General features: G+C 47.1%; 1 protein-coding gene across 1 annotated transcript in view; it reads right to left on the bottom strand.

The window, feature by feature from the left end:
* Window positions 1-24,052, bottom strand: part of C5H12orf42 (chromosome 5 C12orf42 homolog) — a 456,508-nt gene that overhangs the window by 305,722 nt on the left and 126,734 nt on the right. Inside the window, exon 3 of the mRNA XM_075599098.1 lies at window positions 3,262-3,445. Coding sequence (XP_075455213.1) covers window positions 3,262-3,445 — 184 coding nt within the window. The remainder of the gene's footprint in view (window positions 1-3,261; window positions 3,446-24,052) is intronic.

Here is a 24,052-nt window from a genome sequence, read left to right as displayed (position 1 = left end):
GTAAAGTCTTTGTTGAACCCAAGTAATCTGTTTTTTGATAATTTATTTCAAATGAGACCATGCTATGATCACTTTTACCCAAATGTTCCAGGACTTGAATATTTGTTATTACTTCTACATTGTTTGATATGACCAAATCCATAACTGCCCCTCTTCTGGTTGGTTCCTCAATAATTTGGGTCATATAATTGTCTTTAAGCACACCCAAAAACCTGTTTCCTTTTGTTGTAACGCTAATCTCATTGCCCCAGTCTATGTCTGGATAATTAAAATCCCCCATTATGCAAACATGACCCAGTTTTGATGCCTTCTCCATTTGCAAAAGTATTTTAGCTTCCTCAATCTCACAGATATTTGGTGGTTTATAGCATATTCCCACAAACATTTTGTTAATACTTTTACCTCCACTGCTAATTTCTATCCACAAAGTCTCTACATTTTCATCATTCCCTTCATAGACATCATCCCTTATAATAGGTTTTAGATCCGGTTTAACATATAAACATACTCCACCTCCCCTTCTATTTGTTCGATCCTTCCGAAACAGAGAATAACCCTCCAAATGAACTGTCCAGTCATGAGTTTCATCCCACCATGTTTCAGTAATGCCTATGATATCATCCTGGATGGCCATCCGCCGACTGAAACTTAACATGGCAAAAACAGAGCTCCTTATACTACCTCCCAAACCTGGCCCTACTACATCCTTCCACATTGCTATTGGAAATACGATCATTCACCCAGTAGCCCAAGCACGCTGCCTAGGGGTCACACTTGATTCCTCTCTCTCATTCTCCTCTCATATTCAAAACGTTTCTAAAACTTGTCGCTTTTTCCTCCGCAATATCACAAAGATACGCCCTTTCCTCTGTTACTCAACTGCTAAAACTCTGACTCAGGCCCTCATTCTCTCACGTCTCGATTACTGCAACCTCCTGCTGTCCGGCCTTCCTACCTCTCACCTGTCTCCCCTACAATCTATCCTAAACACTGCTGCCAGAATCACTCTACTCTTTCCTAAATCTGTCTCAGCGTCTCCCCTGCTGAAATCCCTCTCCTGGCTTCCGATTAAATCGCGTATCTCACACTCAATTCTACTGCTCACTTTTAAAGCTTTACATTCTTCTGCCCCTCATTACATCTCAGCCCTAATTTCTCGCTATGCACCATCACGACTCTTGCGTTCTTCTCAAGGAAGTCTTCTTACTAACCCCTTTGTATCTAAAGCTCTCTCCCGCCTTAAACCTTTCTCACTTTCTGCCCCACATCTCTGGAATGCCCTTCCCCTCAATACCCGACTAGCCCCCTCGCTATCCACCTTTAAGACCCACCTTAAGACACATCTGCTTAAAGAAGCATATGAGTAGCACTGGATAATCATGGACACATGACACAAAGCTTGGCCCCCTGCAGACGCACTTACTAGTATTCCCTCCTACTGTCTCTGTACGTTCTCCCTACCTACCAATTAGATTGTAAGCTCCTCGGAGCAGGGACTCCTTCCTTAATGTTACTTTTACAGTATGTCTGAAGCACTTATTCCCATGATCTGTTATTTATATTTGTTATTTATATGACATGTATTACTACTGTGAAGCGCTATGTACATTTTATGGCGCTATACAAATAAAGACATACATACATACATACATACATATCATACTGCTCCCTTGCAGCTATTAATTCAAGCTCCCCCATTTTATCTGTCAGGCTTCTTGCATTAGCAAGCATGCATTTAACTTTTTTTTCAGCCTGTACTATTATCTTATCTGCTCCTTCCTTTCTGCTCCCACTGGGTTTAGTCTTTAGAAGTTTTCTAGTATTATCTCTATTTACTATGGGTGTCTCACTGCTTGTCAAACTTGCACTTGCCCCCATTCTACCTCCATACCACCTTGTATCTTCCTCTATTCCATTTAGTTCATTATCTGTTTCATTCCCCTCCCCCCTCCATCCTAGTTTAAAATCTCCTCCAACCTTTTTAGCATTCTCCCCCCTAGCACAGAAGATCCCTCTTCATTGAGGTGCAATCCGTCCCTAGAATATAGGAGTCCCCATTCTCTAAAAACCCAAACCACTCCTTCCTGCACCACTTTCTTAGCCATGCATTAACCTCCCTGATCTCTGACTCTCTCCCTGCTGTAGCGCATGGCACTGGTAGTATCATCATATTATGTAATACATTTTCATCCTGAATATTTTCATTCTCATTGATGGTAGTCTCTCCCAATATATTATGTATCATATCATCCTCTATAATTACATTGTCAATGCCTTAATCTCTCCCATCCTGTGATCCATTGTGGGTACTAGGGATTTTGGCAAAGTGTCTTTGAAGTGTAAGTTTCCGAAGAAACTTATGTAAATCAACATATATGTTGAATTCATTAGGCTGGTTGGCAGGTGAAAAAGTAAGGCCTTTAGTAAGAACACTAACCTGGGCCATAGACAATGTATAGTGTGATAGATTTTAGATACCGAATTCCTTTAATTTTTCTGCCGTGAATTTGATTTCTGGGAGTGGGTTGTGCCTGGAACCCTTACCTCTGCTCCCCCTATAGGTCCCTTGTTTATAATAAACCACTTTGATTCATGAATAAGCAAAGTACGCACAAAAAATATAAAGTGCACTTAATATGTATGTATGTATGTATGTATGTATCTCTTTATTTATATAGCACCACAAATGTACATAGCGCTTCACAGCAGTAATACACGTGACAATCATATAAAAACAAATCATAAAAATAACAGATCATGGGAATAAGTGCTTCAGACATAAAAGTAACATTTAGGAAAAGGAGTCCCTGCTCCGAAGAGCGTTCAATCTAATAGCATTAGAATAATGTACTAATAATGACCACAATTTCCACAAACCTCTACTTTAATATACCATATTTTTTTAGAAGCACAGTTTTGAGAGTATCTACATTATAAGGTATTGTAAGAGAATAAATAAATATAGTGGAGCTGTACATACAGTATCTGTAGGGAAAATATATATATATATATATATATATATATATGTACATCTCTTATACATAACCAGTGGCTGACAAATCACCAAAAAATCTACTCGCCACACAAAAAAATCTACTCACCACCTAGTACCAAACGTGTGCTGCTTGGGCCAATATTTACTCGCCCGGGGGTTAAATCCACTCGCCCGGGGCGAGCAAATGTTTAGGTTTGTCGAACACTGTACATAACTAATTAATTTGATTTTAAACATACAGTACATGTTTTTGAAGATGTTATTACCTGACATACTCCATATACTGGTTGTGTTTGCAAAAGAAGTCCTCTGTCGGTAATTTTCTTTCACTGGAAGATAACTAGACTTGTTGCGAAATATTTGGGTGTATTCTTGAGAGTCTGGTGACGTTGTCATATGAGCAGTAAATCTTGGACATGGCACTGTAGTTCTTTCATTGGGATGCTTATGCTGTGTGGGAAGAAAAAATTAAATGGAATTTAAAATGTAACTCTTCCGTTTATTTAGTGTTAGTTAAAAGACGCATCTATACTCAGGGAAGTACAATCACTTTGTCAGTCAATGTATTATCCAATGTATGTAGTACTTAACCCCTCAAAGGACACAGAGGCTAGCAAAGCATTGCAAACTGCAAGGTATAGGGACTTTGGTTAAGATTCAAGGCAGTCCGAGGGAACAAAATTGCATACTGGCCTGCAGCACAGAAAGAACAAATGGGGAATTTGGTAGCAAATAAACTGTACAAATTGGGCATATTGTGCATGAACGGCAGTATAAACTGATCAGAGGCTGTTAAAATCAACAAGCCCCCCACTTATGGTGGGTTTTCAGATTCCCCTCGCTTCTTGGCTTTGATTCTACGTTAGGTGGGATTGATGATTTAAGATAATGTTTTTACCTATTGTTTAGCACATGTAGCCATGTGTAAGATTGGTGTACATATCTCTTTCTCATGCTGGCAGTAAACCTGGTAAGTATGCAGGATTGCCAGCAACAATCAATGGAGGTTTGCCCTCAAACCCTGGTGAGGTGTCATATATCCCCAAAGGAAGTGACAACATGCAATGTGCCCACACTTAGTGGTACAGAGCAGGTTTGTTTTCTGGGGGGGTGATATAAGACACAGCACTGCCTAAAGTTAGAAGTCAGTTTCCTGTTATTGTGCTGCCTCTGTTCAGTGAGAGGCACGTGAAGGTTTGCAACAGTGTTGCAGTGTCTCCTGCTAGCTGTGAGTCAGTGAGCATACGCAGCAGAGTTAGAGGAGCTGACAGAGTTAGAGGAGCTGACAGAGACAGAGCAGCTCAAGAGAGAGACAAAGCAGCTCAGGAGAGGAGCTTACAGCAGCCAGAGAAGCTGGGGAATCTCTTTGAGAGTAGAGGTGGAAAGCAGATCTATTAGGGAGAAGGGACCTTCCTAATGGAGTGCTGCACAGAGATGAGTGGCTGAGCTGTTATCTGTGAGGGACAGCTTGCCCATACCATGCAAATAAAGATGCCCTGTTCAAAGAACCCCCCACTGAGTGAGTGTGAGATTACTCAACAGTGGCAGTCACCACCGAGAAGGAGTTCCTCACCAGGACCATCTCCCTGCGGAAGCATAGATCCTGATGAGGTGGAGGCGCTGCACATGAAGTAAGTAGGACTCGCACCCACTACCTCAGCTACCTGTCCTGATGACATCCACTAATACTATCAAGCGGGAGACTCAGGAGTCCTGTTACTTGCAGGTGCACCACTATACACGATCACGTAATGGGGACCGGTTAGACCACACAGGCAAATGTGAGATTGGGGGGGTCTGACAAGGGGGTCCACCCGTTACACACATTTTAAACTTGTTCCGTTAAAAGTAGTTACAGTAGGTCATACACATTTAGTAAGAAGTACTATATCATTTTCCATGTTTCTTTATGTCATTACTAATTGCACAGTGTTAGCGCTAGAATTCAACTTTTCCTAACAAAGACACATGGATTAAATATCTAGCAAACCTAAAAAAAACATTACATTTACTATACCTACAAATACACATCATATTAAATATTTGATGGATAACATGGTGTTATACGAGCCCGCTTCATAATGACCACTTTACTTCTATGTTGTTCTTATAAGTGTAGCCCTGGTCTCCAGCAGCTCCTGGAGAACCCCCTCCCTTGGAGCAGTGCAGTCGCGGGTGCCGCCGGAGCCAGCGCCGGGCCCGATGGCTGCTTCCAAGGGTGGGGGCCAGAGCAGGGAGCCGCGCGCTACCTCCGAGATGCGGCCAGTTGCTGGGGAAGCGATCGGGCCGTTGCTAAGGCCGCGGTCGCGTCGCTAGGGGCCCGGCGGCTCGGGGAGCATGGCGCCGCCATTGTCATTGTTGTTGCGCATGCGCAGGAGCCCAATAGCGTGGGAGGCCCCCAGATAGCTCGCGCATGCGTAGTACAGGACTGTCAGCCCCCAGGGTGCCCAGGGGTAGAGCCACATGACACCAGGGAGCCAATAGGGCTAGAGGATGACTCTGCAAAAGCAGATAGATACATTTCGCGGGCTTGGAGCACGGAGGTCAGTCAGACCCAGGAGCAGCCAAGGGAAGGAGGTAGGGTGCAGGAGTCAGTGACTCCCTGCACTAGGCCAGCAGCCCCCAGGGCCCAAGATAGCTCTGAGTCGCCCAGTAGAGTAAGTGTTGCCAGGGACAGCCCTCAGGATAGGGGCTCTGTTACTTACGTGAGTTGGAGCTGGGGAGCAGAAGGGGAAGGAAGGGTGCAGGGAGCGAGTGAAGCTCCTGCACCGCATAAGGTCCCCTACATCCCAGGTAGGCCCCAACTCCCCACCAGGTTGGTGGGTAATTGCTAAGGGATGGCCCACGATAGGGACGCTGCCCTTAGTGAGTGTGTGTGTGCTGTCTTGTCAGGGTCACGGCTGTCAGTGCTGTGAGGTCTGGCAAGAAGGCACAGGGTTTGTGCAGCACGGTTGCTGTACGCACCCAGTAGGTTGCAGCGCGTTGCTGCAGGTGCTGCTAGTTATCAGTTAGAGTCAGGACTGGGAAGAGTTAGGGGAGCGGAGCAGGCTATTAACCCCTTAGGTCCCAGATAGGTCCTCACTCCCCAGTTTGTGGTGCTACAGGGACAGGCCCTAGGTTAGGGATCCTGTCACAGTAGCGCTAGTGTTAGATAGGGACACAGCGGACACTGCGCTTTCCAAGAGAAGACTTGGGCTCCAGTCTGGGCCCAGAGACAGAGACTATCTCCAGGGTGGGATCGCCCCTGGCGGACTCTGGACAACGAACCACCAGATCAGATGGAGATCACCAAGCGGCAGATCCTTTGTGAAGTCCGTTGCAGGCCCAAGCACTGGAGTGCTCGGCAGGTAACTCTGATCCACACGTGCACCAACAGGCCTAGTAGTTTCCTTAGTGACTGCGCAGTCACACATATCCGCTCTCTATAGAGTGCTGGACATTGTGTGGGGGATTACTGGACACGGGGTGGGATCACCCGGTGAAGGTGGGAGAGTTATATGTGTCGGGTTACTCAGTGTCTCCTCTAGAGAGGGACACCCGATATTCTGTGTATTGTTATTGGTTCGTATGTTCCCAAGTAAAAGTCGTTAGTTATTATACATACAGTGTATGTGGTTATTGTATGTGTCCTGCGAGGAACAATTCCTGCTCTGCTAGGAACCATCGCAGGTGGAGGCGCTGCACCGAGTACAAGGTTACTCCTGATATAATTGCCCCAGGTTCCCCATGGCGGAAGCTCAGCCCTCCTGTGAGCCAACAGGTAACGCACCACACCTGGTAAGACTGTATGTTCTCCGCACCCACACTATATCTGCGATTAGGTGGGGTGGAATACCCGTTACATAAGGTACCTTACTTTTTTTGTTTAACAGCCCTTCCACCCTAGATAAGCAGAATAAAGGTTTTGGTAGCATCCTTCTAGTATCAGTAGTTAAACATACTATAAGTACAAACCAGAAATAATAATTTTACTAATAAGCCCTAAAAATACAAGCATATTTTCTTCTATTTATTCTTTTATTTTTCTGAAGGTACAGATTCTGAAAGTTTGTCCAAGAATAATGTTGTTAGTCCATTAGAACGTTTTCACTAACAACAAATGTCTTAATACATTTATTTCTATATATGTGACTGGACTTATGCGTCTATGCACACAATGTTTTCTTGACCTGCGTTACTGAAACTATAACCAGGGCCGCTGACAGGAGGGGGACGCACTGGGATTGGTGTCCCGGCCTGGTGGCTGAGGGGGGTCCACCCGATTTATCCCAGAAGTGCATCCAGTCTTCCAATCCACTGTTTGGACCCTTCCTCTGCAGGGCTCAGGGGAAGGCCCCCGTGAGTGCCTGAAACGCCCCCCCCCCCCCCCCCCACCCAATCAACGTAAGTACCAGAAACCACCCTTTCCACCCGCTCAACAAATTTGGGGCCCAGGCCACCCAGTATCTACTCAACAAATGTAGGGTTTCAACAATCCTCCCCACCGGGGCCCAGGTTAAAAGTTTCATCCTGGCCCCCAGTAACATGATGATGATGATGATTTTGCCAAAATATTTGTTTATTAGCTACAGTAAATATTGTGTTCAAGAGTATTTTGTTCACATTAGTTAGAAGTGACAGTTAGATGAATGTGTACCACGGAAAGTCTGATGCTTAAACATTTTCCCAGGATTTACCATAAAAATAAACACTCCATCACATTTAATATAACTTCCCTAATATTTTCATAAGCTAAACCAAAATCTAACCAAGGCACATTTATTCATGTTGGATATACAAAGAACACACTTTTCTTCATATAGCACTTTATGTTATGATTTAGATTATAAACTCTTATTAACTCTTAATGGTATACAAATGGGAAAAAAAATAAAGAAAAAAACAAATATCTCTGAAAATGGGTTACATATACACTTAGAAGCACTTAATTTCTGCACAGACAGTCAACAATTCCAGTATCAAAACTAGGCTGCATTTAGTGTTCAGTTATATTGTAAGGGGCTTATTCAATGATGGGAGTAGTGATGTACAAGCATGTACTGTATGAAGTATGTCATAGACTGAAGGCTTCATTACCTCGAGACCAGGCTGTGTACTAAGTACGTTATCATAATATACCTCGGCCTGGGTGATAGGAAATATGATTTCTCCTGTTTTTATATGGCGCATATTTAGAAGAAACATGTTGGTTTGTAGTGAACGTTTAAATCATGGAAAGTATTGCTCATAATTTCCACTATTTTTAGCTGTAACAAAAAGTGGAAAGATGCAGAGAAAATCAAACTAACTTGGAATCTCCCATAGCAAAGTGGGACATGCAGGGGATTAAATAATTCCTATATCCCTATAATTTATTTGTGTGAAGTAATGCTTTTACTTAAGGGGTTAATGACATTTGAATATGTAGCCAGGTCCCCCTCGTGCACTCGCCCCCTCCCTTGTCCCCCCCCCTCGCGCACTCGCCTCCTCCTTCACCGTTGCGAGCGCGCGGTGTTGCTGTGCGGCCGGTTGCTAGGGAAGCGGGTCGGGCGGTCGCCGGGGACGCGAGCGGCGAGCAGGCCGGTTGCCGGGGACGCGATCGGGCCGTCGCTAAGGCCGCGATCGCGTTGCCACCGGCCCGGCGGCTAGCGGAGCAGGGCGCCGCCATGACAGTTAGCTCGCGCATGCGCAGGATGCCAGCTAGCGCGGGAGGCCCCTGATAGCTCGCGCATGCTCGAGGATAGACGGCCAGCCCCCAGGGTGCATAGGGGCAGAGACACCTGACGCCAGGGAGCCAATAGGGCTGAGGGATTTGCCCGGGAAAGGAGAGATACTTTTTCGCGGGGTTTTGCAGTGACACAGGCAGTCAGGATCCGGACCAGCTAGGGGTAAGAGGTGGATGCAGGGGTCAGTGACCCTCTGCATTAGGCCAGCAGCCCCAGGCCCCCAGTTAGGTCCTGAGCCACTTAATAGCTTGTGGAGTATAGGGACAGGCCCTAGATAGGGACACTGACCCATTTATTGGTAGCTTAGTCAGGGACACAGTGCTAAAGCCGTGCGGCCCTGCGAGGTGGGTTCTGGGCTCAGAACACTATCAAAGACCCTGGGACTAAGGTGATATTATCCGCGCTGGAATTCACCCAACGCGGTGTGGAGGACAACGTCGGATCGGGCGGAACTCCGGTGATATCGCGGTACCCGTGGCTGGAGCCCGGGCAGGTAACCTGCAACTCACGTGCACCAACCAGGCCTATCACCAGACATAGTGGCTGCGCAGTCACACATACATATGCAGACATTGGTATATGATTTTGGGAGTGCAAGACATTTGGGTGGGGGTTACTGGACACAGGGTGGGGTCACTCTGCGGGAGGTTAGCATCCGCCGTGACGCCTAGAGGTGGTAGCGTCCGCCGTGACGCCTAGAGGTGGTAGCGTCCGCCGTGACGCCTAGAGGTGGTAGCGTCCGCCGTGACGCCTAGAGTGGTTAGCGTCCGCCGTGGCGCATGTGTTGAGATGTAATGTGATAAGTTGCTGCATGTAGTAAAGTTAATAGTTATATAGAGCTGTCTGTGTGGTCATTGTGTATTGTCCTGCGAGGAACTACTTCCCCTCTGGTGGGAGCCATCGCAGGTGGAGGCGCTGCATCATTAGTATTGTAATACATTGCCCCAGGTTCCCTTAGCGGATGCTCAGCCTTCTGTGAGCCAACAGGTATTGCACCACGCACCCCCTTGGTAACATTGCATGTTCCCTCCACGCACGCGGTATATGCGATTGGGTGGGGTGATATGACCGTTACATTTGGAGGCGCTGCTGAGATCTTAGACCTGGGGTGCCCTATTCAAAACCGAATCACCAAAAATCAGCATCATGGTAATTCCCTCACGTCAAGAGGTCCACGCGTGGGCCACCACCGTCCGTGAACCACCTAGACATGTGGTTGCAGTAGGGAACGTCCCGGCGTTAGTACCTGAAACTGACATCCGGAACTCACTGAGCAAACTCTTAGGCGCAGATAGAATATGGTACCGTGGCAGGGTGTTCGACTCTACTTATCACTTGAGTGCACTACTATTCACCGTATGCCGGGACATAGGCCCTGAAGCGGCCCCGAATATTCTAATAGCCCCCGAGTGCCCACCAGAAGGATACCCCCTTATATACTCGGACTTGCCAGTAATACGGGAAATGTTCTCGCTCAGAGCCCCTCCTCAAGATCCCGACGAACGGTCCACCAGTACCTGGACGCCACTTACCCCCGTGTCCAGTACCCCAAACCGGGTTGACCGTCCCCAACCCAAAGTCTCCTTTACCCCAAGCGGCCTCCCGGACGCCAGTAGTTGGGCTGACAGTCCTCCCTCTCCACCCGACACCGTACCCCGCGAGGTAAACTCTCGGCCTATCGGAGAGAGAGCAACGAACGAAGGTTCCATAATGGGGGTGACGCTACCCCAATTCGTAGAAGCCCTCACTGTGGCATCCCAGTCTCAAAGTTATAGGAGGCTTAAGGCCTTCTCTGGAGTACTTCCAATACCCCAGGGGGAAGAAGGAATAGACCTGTGGAGGGAGAATGCAGTAAAAGTAGTAGAGGAGTGGTCGTGCACTGACACTGTAAAGCGGCAGCGTATTATGGAATGCCTCAGACCCCCTGCGTCTACTATGTTGACCATCCACAGGGACCAACACCCAGAGTTGACAGCGTTGGAAATGGTGGCGTTCCTGTTGGAGGCGTACGGACTAGCAGAAGACGAAGGAGCGCTCTGGACGAAGTACTTCCGTCTTTATCAGAAGGAAGGAGAGGACCTGTCGGCTTTCATCCACCGCCTACAGCTGGTCCTCGGGGTCCTACTCAATCGTAAGCTGGTCTCCGCATCGGGGATGGATGAAGCTCTCCATAAACAGTATCTGCGGGGATCAAGCCCCACTCACCCCATAGCCAACATGCTCCGCAGCAAGATAATGGACGGGGGCCCCTACAAGTTCACCGAGTTGCTGCGGCAAGTGAAACTACAGGAGGCTCATGTTATTCTACACTCCACCGCTACACCTAAGAGCTCCTCTGCCTCCAAAGGAAAGGGCTCTACGGAAAAGAAGGAAGAGTCTACTGCCTTGTCCAAAGGGTACAAACCACGACCCCCCGACCGACCACCTTCCCCATCCACGAGTCGCCCGGAAAGCCGCCCAGTGGTATGCTTTAACTGCGGCAAGAAGGGCCACGTAATCCGTAATTGCCCAGAAAAGGAAGTTCACCCTGAGGAACACCCTTCCGATAGAGGAAAATCAGCCCGATCTATGGTCTGCAGTGTACCAATGGCAGAAGCTGACCTCGAACTCACTCATTCTGGAACTGGAACCCCGGATGCCCCTTCTGACGCCGGCCCCAGTGATGACGCCCCATCCGGTGAAGCTTGCAGTCAAGTGGGCCCTGCGGCCATCGTGCCCGTGGTACTAGAAGGGATATACGCCTCGGCCCTATTGGACACAGGGTCACAAGTAACCATAATATATCGCAGGTTTTATGATCAGCACCTTCAACACTGCCCACTAAGGCCGGCCGAACATATGAAGGTTAGGGGGTTAAGTAATGAAGACTACCCCATCGATGGGATTGTAAAGGTCCAACTGGACATACTCCAACTGAACACCGGCAAGAAGCACCCCATGCAGGTAGCGGCCATGGTATGCCCGGAGCCCCAAGACCATTGCAAGTACCCAATCATCTTGGGAACCAATGCAGACATAGTGCAAGCTATAATCCGAGCCTACTTGAGAGAGACCAACGAGTTGCCGCTGGCCGATTCGCTCCTAGACCCCATCTTACGAGAAGAATGCCACCGGGTGTATGCATTGGAGCGTCATGGGGACCTCTACAATCGTCAACGAGGACTGACGACCATATTACCAGGGGGAGTGCAAAAGATGGCCGTCTGGTGTTGTTATCCCGACCGAGACCAGAACGACCAACTGTTCTCACTGGAGAGTGAGCCTGAAGAAGAAGAGGTTCAGCGAGGGTATAGAATACTACCCGAAGTGAGGGAATGGACGGCTAAGATCCCTATTCGAACCCACGTATATGTGCAGAATCTCTCCCCCTTTCCGATGGAGTTTGATGTCGACCAGAAGTTGGGATGCATATATCCGGTCAGCCCGGTGGGAGCCACACCTCAGGTGAAGGCGGCGGCCGCGCACGAGCGGATAGTCGATCTGGACTTCAACTTCGGCGAATCGACCCTGTCCACAGAGTGGAAAAAACGGTTGACCACCCAGCTGATGCAACGACGACATGTGTTCTCCACGAGCGAGATGGATGTGGGGTGCAGCCGCAGTGCCCAACATACCATTCGGATGAGTGATGCCACCCCGTTCCGGGAACGTTCTCGTCGCCTTGCCCCTCGGGATGTGGACGATGTGAGGAACGCCATCCAAGACATGGAAACCGCTGGGATTGTGACGGAATCACGAGGACCTTATGCGTCGCCCATAGTGGTGGTGCGGAAAAAGAACGGGTCCGTACGACTGTGTATCGACTATCGGACACTGAACAACCGCACGATCCCGGATCAATACAACCTTCCGCGCATTGAAGAGATCCTGAATGCGCTGAATGGGAGTCACTGGTTTAGCGTGCTGGACCTCCGATCAGGGTACTATCAGGTGCCCATGACAGCGGAAGACCAGGAGAAAACGGCTTTCGTCTGCCCCCTGGGATTCTATCAATTCACCCGTATGCCCCAAGGTATATGTGGGGCGCCTGCTACGTTCCAAAGGTTGATGGAAAAGACAATCGGGGAAATGATTCCCCGGGAGTGCCTGGTGTACCTGGACGACATCATCGTCTTCGGAAGGACTCTGGAAGAGCACGAAGAGCGGTTGTTTAAGGTGATCGATCGTCTGGGAAACGAAGGGTTGAAATTGTCCCTAGACAAGTGCCGATTTTGCCATACCTCGGTGACCTACGTGGGGCACATCGTGTCCGCCAAAGGGATCGCCACCGACCCTGCCAAGGTAGATGCCGTGGTGAACTGGCCTCGCCCAGAGAACGTCACAGAGCTGCGATCCTTCCTGGGGTTCTGTGGGTATTATCGCCGCTTCGTGGAAGGGTACTCGAGCAAGGCTAAACCCTTGAACAATCTGTTGAAGATATACCCTTCCGAGACCGGGAAGAAGGCTGTACCAGCCCGCCAACCGTTTGGTGACAAATGGACCTCTGAGTGTGAGCAGGCCTTCCTGAAGCTGAAGAAGTGTCTGACCGAAGCGCCTGTACTTGCTTATGCGGATCCCGAACAGCCTTACGTCCTGCATGTGGATGCTAGTCTAAATGGACTAGGCGCCGTCCTGCACCAGAAGCACCCGGAGGGCCTGCGGCCGGTAGCTTACATCAGCCGAAGCTTGACACCCAGTGAGCAGAGATACCCCGTCCACAAGTTGGAGTTTCTGGCTCTCAAGTGGGCGATCACCGAGAAGCTCCACGATTACTTGTACGGTGTCACCTTCGAGGTAAGGACGGATAACAACCCCCTCACGTACATCAATACGTCGGCCAAACTAGATGCAGCAGGCCACCGATGGCAGGCCGCCCTCAGTAACTACAGCTTCTCCTTGAAGTATAAGCCGGGGCCATTGAATATTGGGGCGGACGCCCTCTCCCGAAGACCAGGACTACTCGCTACCCCCGATGATGAGGAATGGGAAGAACTTCCCGGCCCCAGAGTGCGGGCTATGTGTAAAACTGCAGCCATAGTTAATGACCAAGTGGCCTTCTCCGAGTTACGAGTGATCGACTCTTTGGGATGCCAGTCGCAGGCTGTCCCCGCCGCCTACTGCGACCCAAAAGGGATGCACCTCACGCACGACAAGGTGTTCCGGTGGAAAGATCTGGTAGACTACCAAATTCGAGATCCGGTCACTAGCATCATCCGGCACGCCGTTGAAAAAAGGAACCCAGCCCTTCTGAAACGTGCGCCCAATGACTTGGTGGCCTTACTCATGCGAGAATGGGACAAATTTGAAGTGGACAACTGCTTGCTCTATCGGGTGGTGCAATATCATAATCACCCGGATAGGAGACAACTAGTCCTACCCAAGAACTTACAATACCTGGTGTTGAAGTCCCTACACGATGAACACGGGCACCTAGGTGTAGAGAAGACTTTTGGGCTAGTCCGAGACCGGTTCTTCTGGCCCAAGATGAGGGAAGCGGTGGAACAACACTGCCGCCGTTGTTCCCGGTGCATTCAACGCAAGACGTTGCCTACCAGAGCAGCTCCCATGGCCCATCTTAAGAGTTCTGGTCCGATGGACTTGGTGTGTATGGACTTTTTATGTATCGAACCTGATAGCCGAGGCATCGGTAACGTGCTGGTCATCACGGACCATTACACCCGATATGCACAGGCCTTCCCCACAAAAGACCAGAAGGCTATCACGGTCGCGAAAGTTCTATGGGAAAAGTTCTTCGTGCATTACGGTCTTCCAAACCGACTTCACTCCGACCAAGGGCGAGATTTTGAGAGTACTCTGATCCGAGAATTACTTAAAATGCTGAACGTCGCCAAGTCCCGGATGACTCCGTACCACCCCGAAGGAGATGCTTTGCCTGAACGATTCAACAGGACCCTGTTGGACATGCTTGGAACTCTGAAGGGAACGCAGAAAGCAAAATGGAGTCGTCACGTAGAAACGTTGGTACACGCGTACAACTGTACTCGCCATGAGTCCACTGGGTTCTCCCCGAACTTCCTCATGTTTGGGCGGGAGGCAAGACTCCCCGTAGATGTGCGTCTTCGAGTCTCAACGGATGGGATACACAATGCTACCCATTTCCAGTATGTGCAAAGGCTAAAGGACAGTTTGCAGCAAGCTTACTAACAGGCTGAGAAGTCTACAGCTAAACTGAATGCTGGCAATAAGAGACGATACGACAATAAAGTCAAATATCGAGAGTTACGTCCTGGGGACGCTGTGTTACTTCGTAATTTGGGAGTCCCCGGAAAACATAAACTGGCAGACCGATGGAGAGATGGCGTATATGAGGTAGAGTCACAGATGCCCGGCCTCCCGGTCTATCGCATCAAAGACACAGACGGCCGGGTAAAGGTGTGGCATCGTAATCACCTTCTCCCTATTCCCCAAGTGGGAGGCGAAGAAGAAGAAATACAGGCCACACTGCTCAACGGTGAGTCCGATCTATCAGAGGTGGGTCAAGAGACTGTAAATAACGAGACCCACTCTGAAACTCCTGAAGACCCTATGGAGGGACCCTCTCAAAGGGACTATTCCACAGAAGGGGCATCTCCCGGAGGAGCTACGGGTAAAGGGCCCCGTAGGCCAACGCCTACTAAGGTGGCACCAACAGGCCAGCCTTTGGATCCACAGAGCCCGTGCTTTGTGCCTAACAGAGACTGTTCAGAGACATTTCTCCCCTCAAGGGACGAGGCTGAGCCTCAGGACTGTACTTATTACTCCCCAGAGGGAGTTGCTGAAGAACAACTCCGTAGGAGCCAAAGGGCCAGGTACCCTCCAACTCGGGTAACCTATGATCAAATGGGGGCACCCCAGTATGAGGCTCAGCAGTGGTCTCGGAGCAAAATCCAATCCGTGATTGTGATGCTCACAGAATTGTGTAACCTTGTTTAAAGTTGATGCAATGTGCTAAGTTGTATTCGTACCAGATGCATTTTATTATATAACGGTTGTGTATAGTAGTAAGTTATGTGGTCCAAGCGGGGACGTTGGAGTTTCACCAGGGGGAGGATGTAGCCAGGTCCCCCTCGTGCACTCGCCCCCTCCCTTGTCCCCCCCCCTCGCGCACTCGCCTCCTCCTTCACCGTTGCGAGCGCGCGGTGTTGCTGTGCGGCCGGTTGCTAGGGAAGCGGGTCGGGCGGTCGCCGGGGACGCGAGCGGCGAGCAGGCCGGTTGCCGGGGACGCGATTGGGCCGTCGCTAAGGCCGCGATCGCGTTGCCACCGGCCCGGCGGCTAGCGGAGCAGGGCGCCGCCATGACAGTTAGCTCGCGCATGCGCAGGATGCCAGCTAGCGCGGGAGGCCCCTGATAGCTCGCGCATGCTCGAGGATAGACGGCCAGCCCCCAGGGTGCATAGGGGCAGAGACACCTGACGCCAGGGAGCCAATAGGGCTGAGGGATTTGCCCGGGAAAGGAGAGATACTTTTTCGCGGGGTTTTGCAGTGACACAGGCAGTCAGGATCCGGACCAGCTAGGGGTAAGAGGTGGATGCAGGGGTCAGTGACCCTCTGCATTAGGCCAGCAGCCCCAGGCCCCCAGTTAGGTCCTGAGCCACTTAATAGCTTGTGGAGTATAGGGACAGGCCCTAGATAGGGACACTGACCCATTTATTGGTAGCTTAGTCAGGGACACAGTGCTAAAGCCGTGCGGCCCTGCGAGGTGGGTTCTGGGCTCAGAACACTATCAAAGACCCTGGGACTAAGGTGATATTATCCGCGCTGGAATTCACCCAACGCGGTGTGGAGGACAACGTCGGATCGGGCGGAACTCCGGTGATATCGCGGTACCCGTGGCTGGAGCCCGGGCAGGTAACCTGCAACTCACGTGCACCAACCAGGCCTATCACCAGACATAGTGGCTGCGCAGTCACACATACATATGCAGACATTGGTATATGATTTTGGGAGTGCAAGACATTTGGGTGGGGGTTACTGGACACAGGGTGGGGTCACTCTGCGGGAGGTTAGCATCCGCCGTGACGCCTAGAGGTGGTAGCGTCCGCCGTGACGCCTAGAGGTGGTAGCGTCCGCCGTGACGCCTAGAGGTGGTAGCGTCCGCCGTGACGCCTAGAGTGGTTAGCGTCCGCCGTGGCGCATGTGTTGAGATGTAATGTGATAAGTTGCTGCATGTAGTAAAGTTAATAGTTATATAGAACTTCCCCTCTGGTGGGAGCCATCGCAGGTGGAGGCGCTGCATCATTAGTATTGTAATACATTGCCCCAGGTTCCCTTAGCGAATGCTCAGCCTTCTGTGAGCCAACAGGTATTGCACCGCGCACCCCCTTGGTAACATTGCATGTTCCCTCCACGCACGCGGTATATGCGATTGGGTGGGGTGATATGACCGTTACAAATACATAATTATATTTTTTAATTTTATAACACATTAACATTATAAAAGCATGTTCAGCATTAAAAAAAAAAAAAAAAAGTGTTTTTCCATTATGTGGTCACAACTAATTCTTCTCTAAGAGGTGATGTGATAGCTAGGGATTGCTTTTTTCTTTTACATACTGTACCAAATTAATTAAATGATTGTGAGAGTTGCAATAGCTCTTTGTAGTACATGGATATAACAGATCATTTAACAGTATAATACAACTTGTAGACAACTAGACATATATAAGGTACTGTATCTATATAAAATAAAACAATTGTTTGCATTACTAAGCAGATAGATTATGATTCTGGCAATTTGTTTGAAGATGACAGCATCACAAAGGTGAACCTTTAAAGCAACAGGGTCTTTTTCATAAAAGTCTACATTCACAAACGTCTACAAAGTGTTTGCACAAGGGACCAATCAGCTGTGCATTCAAAACATTTATCAGCTTTCTTTACTCATGCATAAAGGTGCTCAAATGATCATTCTCCAAAGTAGATAGAAAGACATACTCTAAACATGTTCCCAATCATTTTGTAATCCAACCCTCAGTTGTTTAATGTGTGCATTACGATATTTAGCATGGGCACATGTGCCAACTCTATGGCCTAATGACCAATCCCACCTGCACTTATGGGCCAAGCTTATCAAGACATAGTACGAGGGATGTGTGTTAAAATAGCCACAACATTTCAAGGCATATATAAAGCTTTATACAGAATACTGCCATTTTTGCACATTTTTAATTTAATTCTGGTGTAAACGGGTGAAATTATCAAAATAAATGTTGAGCTCTGTTCCTTCCCCAAAATTTCGTAAATATTAAAAAGTAGCCCAGAGCTATTTGTGAGGGGCAGCATGACCACCAGTCCACGTTCCCCTCTTCCCACCCCCCTCCTGCCTTCATCCTCAGTAGGAGGCTCAGGAAGTCGGGTGATTCATTTATTAGGGGGAGGTTTGCTGGGGGAGGAGTATTTTTAAGTCAGGGTAGAAGCACACACCAAGAGCACACATGCGCGAGACGTGTCAGAGTTTTTCCCTGCCTGTTTTCTTTATTTTTATAATGTTGCCAATGACCAAATAAATATTTTTAATATATTTTTGAACGATCCAGCCTTATTATTTTTATTTTCAAGCAGTGCACGGCTTATTTCTTCCCCAACGGGATTCCACTTCCGGTAACCCTTACAGTACCCTAATGTCATGGGCACTTGCTAGTTTTTAGAGGCTTCACTTCCGTTTTCGGCATCACATGCCTGCTCGCATCATGGGGTTAATCCTGGATCACATGACGTGGAAGTGCCATATGTCAGGTAGCTCTCTGGTGCTGCTGGACCCACAGCACTGTAAAGGTTTGTCAATAAGGTTAATATAGAATTTTTTAACATTTACTTAATAACATCTATATTTTAATAGTGTCATTTTATCCTGTGTATTTTGTATATAAGGGACCCTAGCCAAAATGTTAGGGTAAGATTTAGATTTTTTTCCCTAAAACCGTTTGACTGATGTGCAGCAACATTTACATGCTGCTGACTGCTGTACTACAGATGCAGCAAGACTTACTCAGTGACGCAGACAAACAAGCAAAAGTCGGTGACACCTCCCTTACTCCCTTCTCTAACACCCCCACTTCTCTATCCTCCACTTCCCCTCCCTTCCCCACACTCAATTACCCTACCCAATACACAATAACCCCCTCCCCAATATACACAATAATTACCCATCCCCCAATACACACAATACCCCCTATTTCAATACACACAATAATAACCCCTCCCCATAACCCCCCTTTCCAAATACACACAATACCCCCTGCCCCCAATACATAATAAACTCCTCCTCTCTCTCGTTGAGGGAGTCCTCTGATGCCATGCTGGTCCCACACGCGGATGTGGAAGATGAGCCTGACTTCTGGAACAGACCGGCAGGAGGCAGGAGAGAGGCCCACAGAAGCTAGAGGCGGATGTTGGGCCTGACCTTTGGCTGTGCCCAACATCCAGCAGCAGCTGGACCCCCCCCCCCCTCGCAGCCACTGGGCCCAGGACAGTTGTCCCGAGCTCCTCCCCCCGTCAGCGGCAGCCCTGGGAACCGGGGACAGTGTCTACCACAATGGAGCTGTGGGGGGTCCATGCTTCTGAGTGGGACACCCTACCGAGCACTAATCCTTCGGTGCCACGACAGCCGCTGAAGAACACTATGCTTTGCTAAATCTGTATATCGCCAAGATAATTAGCCTTTAATTTTGTCTTATACAGTACGTTAGCACAGAGAATGGTAAGAGGTTACTGGCAGAAAGATCTGTGTGTTTACTGAAGGAAGCAAGTCATCTCAAAAGTTAAGTGTCTCAGACTACAATGAATTGGCATCTTGCAATCATTCAGTACTTCAGAAATGATTAAGTAAGAGCAGTAAGAGCCTTACATATTATATATTACACAGCCCAATTTACAAGTAAGGTAAATGTACGCCACAAAGATACCAGCAAAGCAAATATTGATTTTCTTGATTGATGTTATACCTTATGCCACACGGTCCACTCAAGCATCTGCTTGTTACCACAAGCCATCCCTTTTGTCCGGAAAAATCAAGTGGCGTTCTGTGCTGTCGGCTGAGGGTTGCAAATATTTAAAGGTAATAAATTTCTCAGAAAGAAAGGTAACTTCTTTCATCAGAAAAGCACAAAAGCCACTGCTGTTTACTTTGAGCATTAGCACACTCCTCGCACCTGTACTTTTCAATTGTGCGTTTGCCAAATTTTCTGTGGTTTTACAGAATGCTCTTTACAACGGTTTATAAGTACAGTAGCTACTGAAGATTTTTTTGTTTAACCAAAAAAATACACCCTTCTTGATAAGTACTTAAAAAAAAAATCACGTGAATGCAGTTGCAGAAACAATTAAAAAAATATTAACACATATTTTGAAAAATCAGGTTTGCCTTTTTTATAGTAAAATTAAAGTAATCCTCTTTTAGGATAGATACTGTAGATAGACAGACACATAGATAAGAAAAACTGGTAGAGCTAGAGACATTACTGAAAAAAAATACAATAGTGAAAATTATTGGTTGTTTTTATTGACCAGTAAAAAATGCTAATTCATATATATGCTTGTATTACTCACATCATTTTCAAGACTAAAAGAGGCATACTCAGAGTCACAATGAGAGCTTACTAATACATTTTCTGACAGCCACATTTAAACGTTTCGGCAAACATGTAAGTATCATGCACTATGCATGAAGCAAGTAAGTAGGGATCAGCTGTGCGGCTGGACCATACTCCATCCTGAGGCATACTCCATTGTGTTTATATATATATATAAATACTCTCCTCCTATAACACGACCCTTCCCCTTGACAAGCAAACCTACTTTCCCTCACTCATACTAACTCTGTTCTCTAACCCTTAATGTCTATTCGCCACCTTGAACTCCCTTCTCTGTTTCCGTACCCTAACCCCTAAACCCTTAAACTAACCCCCTACCGCTCCTACCCTAAACAGTAAAAAAAAAAAAACTTACCTTAGAAGCAGCCGGTGCCAGGATTTCAGCGGCGAAACGGCTGCAGCGGTGGGTCCGTCTGTGGCAAAGCGGCGGTGGCCATTTGGTAGTGGTGAAATGGCCATGACCAAATGTCCCATTCCGTCCAAATACTGCCAATTCATATTTGATGGGAGGCTTACTTATTTAGTTAGCCACTCTCTTTCAAGTAACACAGAACAGTTTTTCCGCCTCCAAAGGTTACAGTGTTTAATTAGCTCCATGATACGACTGACGGTTTTTGTACTATTGAACCATAATTGCAATTTAGTCAGGTACTGAGTAGACACAATTGGGGCCTTTCCTACCTACTCTCCACCCTGGCGAGAATTTTTGGGTTTGGACCCTTTGTTTCATTATGTTTGATCCTTCCCCTAGTGCACCTACCTTTCCACTTCATTGAGGTTGAGCGGATATCCCCTTTCTCCGTTTTGTTTGTGCCGTTGTTCCCCTACAGTACACTTCTGGTTTCACATTAAAGTAGCAACCCTGCCAGGAAACTTTTTTTTTTTTACCTTTACCATTTAGTTGTTACACCTATCAAATTGTGACCAGTGACACTATAGAAAAATCATACAAAAAATAAACTTTATAAATCGCTCATCCTATTAATAATTTTTGCTTTTCCTTTTATTTCAGGTAAGTAACATGATGCATGAGGATAGATACAATTAATACCAGATATGATCAAAGAAGATCCAAACGAAGAATCCTCCACTAGAATGCACTCTATGTTGATATATATTATGTCTTTGGACAAATTGTCCCACCAGTTTCACTTGCTCCACAAATTACTCTCCATAGTTACCAGATCAGCTACCCAGATTAAAAATAAAAAACAATAAAACTTTATTACATCCTTAAATTTGTGACTGTGCAATTATTTACAGTGTGTATTGTTTAAAAGAATCCCTGTTGGAGTTAAGTAGAGAATTAGCATATAATTATGGAGACTTGTAACCACATTAATATGTATGTCTTCCTGTAACATATAATATGTTTATTCTACTTTGACATCTCTCAAGCCCACGGAATATATCCTTATATGGAGTATGGGTATATATGGTGGATAAGTATACCCTACAACTCATATACTTCCTATATTGTAATCAAAGTTCATCACAATGAACGGCGCTTAAATATCCATGCTGTCTTAGCATACAAGTACTGGGATATAGAAGGCTTCCCACATCACATATATATATTTCTCTAATGATCATAAATCAGTGTGTGTAAGGTAGATTTATAATATCCCTATTATGTACATTATAATATACCGGACCATAGAATATGTATAATATTCCTATAGTGTTATATAAGCCTTCAAGTTTTAAACACTATATCTATATAGAGTTTTTCTATCTGGAGCAACTACTTCTTCTGCACTAGAAAGAATTAATACTCTAGATAGAAAAACTCATCAATACCGATAAAAGAGAAGAAAAATCCAAATGTGATTTTAAAACAGCTTTTATCACTCAATATAATAGAGAGGTTTTTAAAAGATAACATGTTTAACACTGGCAAATCCTCTTGAATGATCCTCTACTTGGAATAAATCACCATAAACATCCAAATATCATTTTCAAAAAGGCGCCAGATTTAACAGGTAAGATGGTACCCAGTACTTTTAGATCTGTCAAGTGCTCTAATATCAATAATTGACTTAAGAAACCTATTTTTTGGGGGGGTGTTTATCCTGCAAAGCCTGTACCCACAGTTCTGGTGAGAAAATTGCATTTGTATCTAAAATATCAGGAAAAGTGTTTGAAATAGAACAATATATTAATTGCAGGATGAATCATGTGGTATACTTGTTCGGTGGGCAGGACCACTAGGCCGCTCAGAATGTGGATTATGGAACACTTAGGAAATATTAGGTGAAAAGTCTTAACCCAGTGTGTCCAAATATTTTGTGCGATATCATCAGGCCAACCCATAGGGACTATTTTTCAAGAGTATTGAACATGTCACCAAAAATTGAAGAGGTGGCAATCGTACCACTGATTTACCCAAAAGAGAGACCTTCTGGATCAATAAATTGAAAACTTTAGCCCCAGAAGGTCTCAATGTCGATATAGACATAGGAGCCTTTATAGGAGACTGATATGTCCTTTTTTCTGTAGTTCTTTAAAGTGTTACACCGGGTACCGGGGCGTTACCCGGCGGCTTTTCAGCAACCCTTAAATTACCCGGATCCGGCAGCTGGAAAGTGGACCCGGCGCCGGGTATCCAGGTAATGTCAGGGTAGTTGAAAAGTATCTCTTACTTACCTGCTGGAAGCCCGCGGCGACATCTGAACAGGTAAGCAGAGGTGCGGGGGCGGTGGGGCAGCATCAGCGTCAGTGTGGAGCCCGCGCGGGAGCTGCAGTACTCCATACTGCACTGTGAGCTGGGACCATGTGACCAGAGCAGGAGAAGAAGCTTCAAGGATTTATAGCGCACACATTATGCCTGTCTCCGCCCCCCGCTCGTCGTGGGAGTCTTCACCACGTCTCCAGCACTCTCAGCTGTCCTATACTACTTCCTGGTCTCTCAGCCCCTCACGAGCAGCTCCTCGACATGCCCCCGCCATGCTCCTTGTCCGGATTGGTCACTGCCGCTTTAAATATCCTGCTTTGCTTTCACTTCCGTGCTCTGCATAGCTCTTTGCTACCTGTGTTGCCTGGAACCTGTGTCGTGCTCTCGTTGTGTTTATTCCCTACAGCTACTGACCCGGCTCGTCTGAATACCCCCTCTGGCTCCTGAACTCGACTTTCCTACAGACGTCTCTAACCTCTAAGACCCTCGGACTCAGCTACGGATTTTGACTACGGAACTTTCTTTATCCTCGGACTCGGTAAGTACTTGACCATTGTTTATTTACATCCAGGCCTGGCCACGCTACTACGCCACATCCCGGACACGCCCCCTCTGCTGTCAGTGCGTATACTCTACATCCCACCTCAGTACAGGGGACTAGTCTGGTCTGCGGGCTGCACAATGTGACACAGTGTGAGCAAAGCCAGCACAATATACTTAGTTTTGATCTGAACTCCACTTCTCATTGAATGCTCATACTTGTACACAGCACTTTACCCTCTTCAGGGATAGAGAAGCATATCTACTACACATGTTGCATGTATTTTATCATCAATAAATGCGTAAATAGTTTATGCATCAAACTGCATAATTATTTTACTATTTACTAGAGAAAATAAAACCTGCCCAGTCTGTACTCTGAGGTCAATTTTATCTTGTTTTTTCTTCATTACGGAAACCACTTTTTCAGCTCCCATTATGGGCCTCATGCAGTAAGCCCCGATAAGGCTTTTTCGGCATTTTATAGCCGTTTTTTGCCCTCCTGATTCAGTAAGCTCCGATAAGTGGGAATTATCGGCAACTTTTCTTCCGAAAAAAAAAATTTCGCC

The sequence above is a fragment of the Ascaphus truei genome, chromosome 5, assembly GCF_040206685.1.
Source record: "Ascaphus truei isolate aAscTru1 chromosome 5, aAscTru1.hap1, whole genome shotgun sequence".
In the NCBI taxonomy this organism is placed as follows: Eukaryota; Metazoa; Chordata; class Amphibia; order Anura; family Ascaphidae; genus Ascaphus; species Ascaphus truei.
The sequence above is the reverse complement of the archived record's forward strand: the minus strand, read 5'-3'. Positions and strand labels throughout refer to the sequence as shown.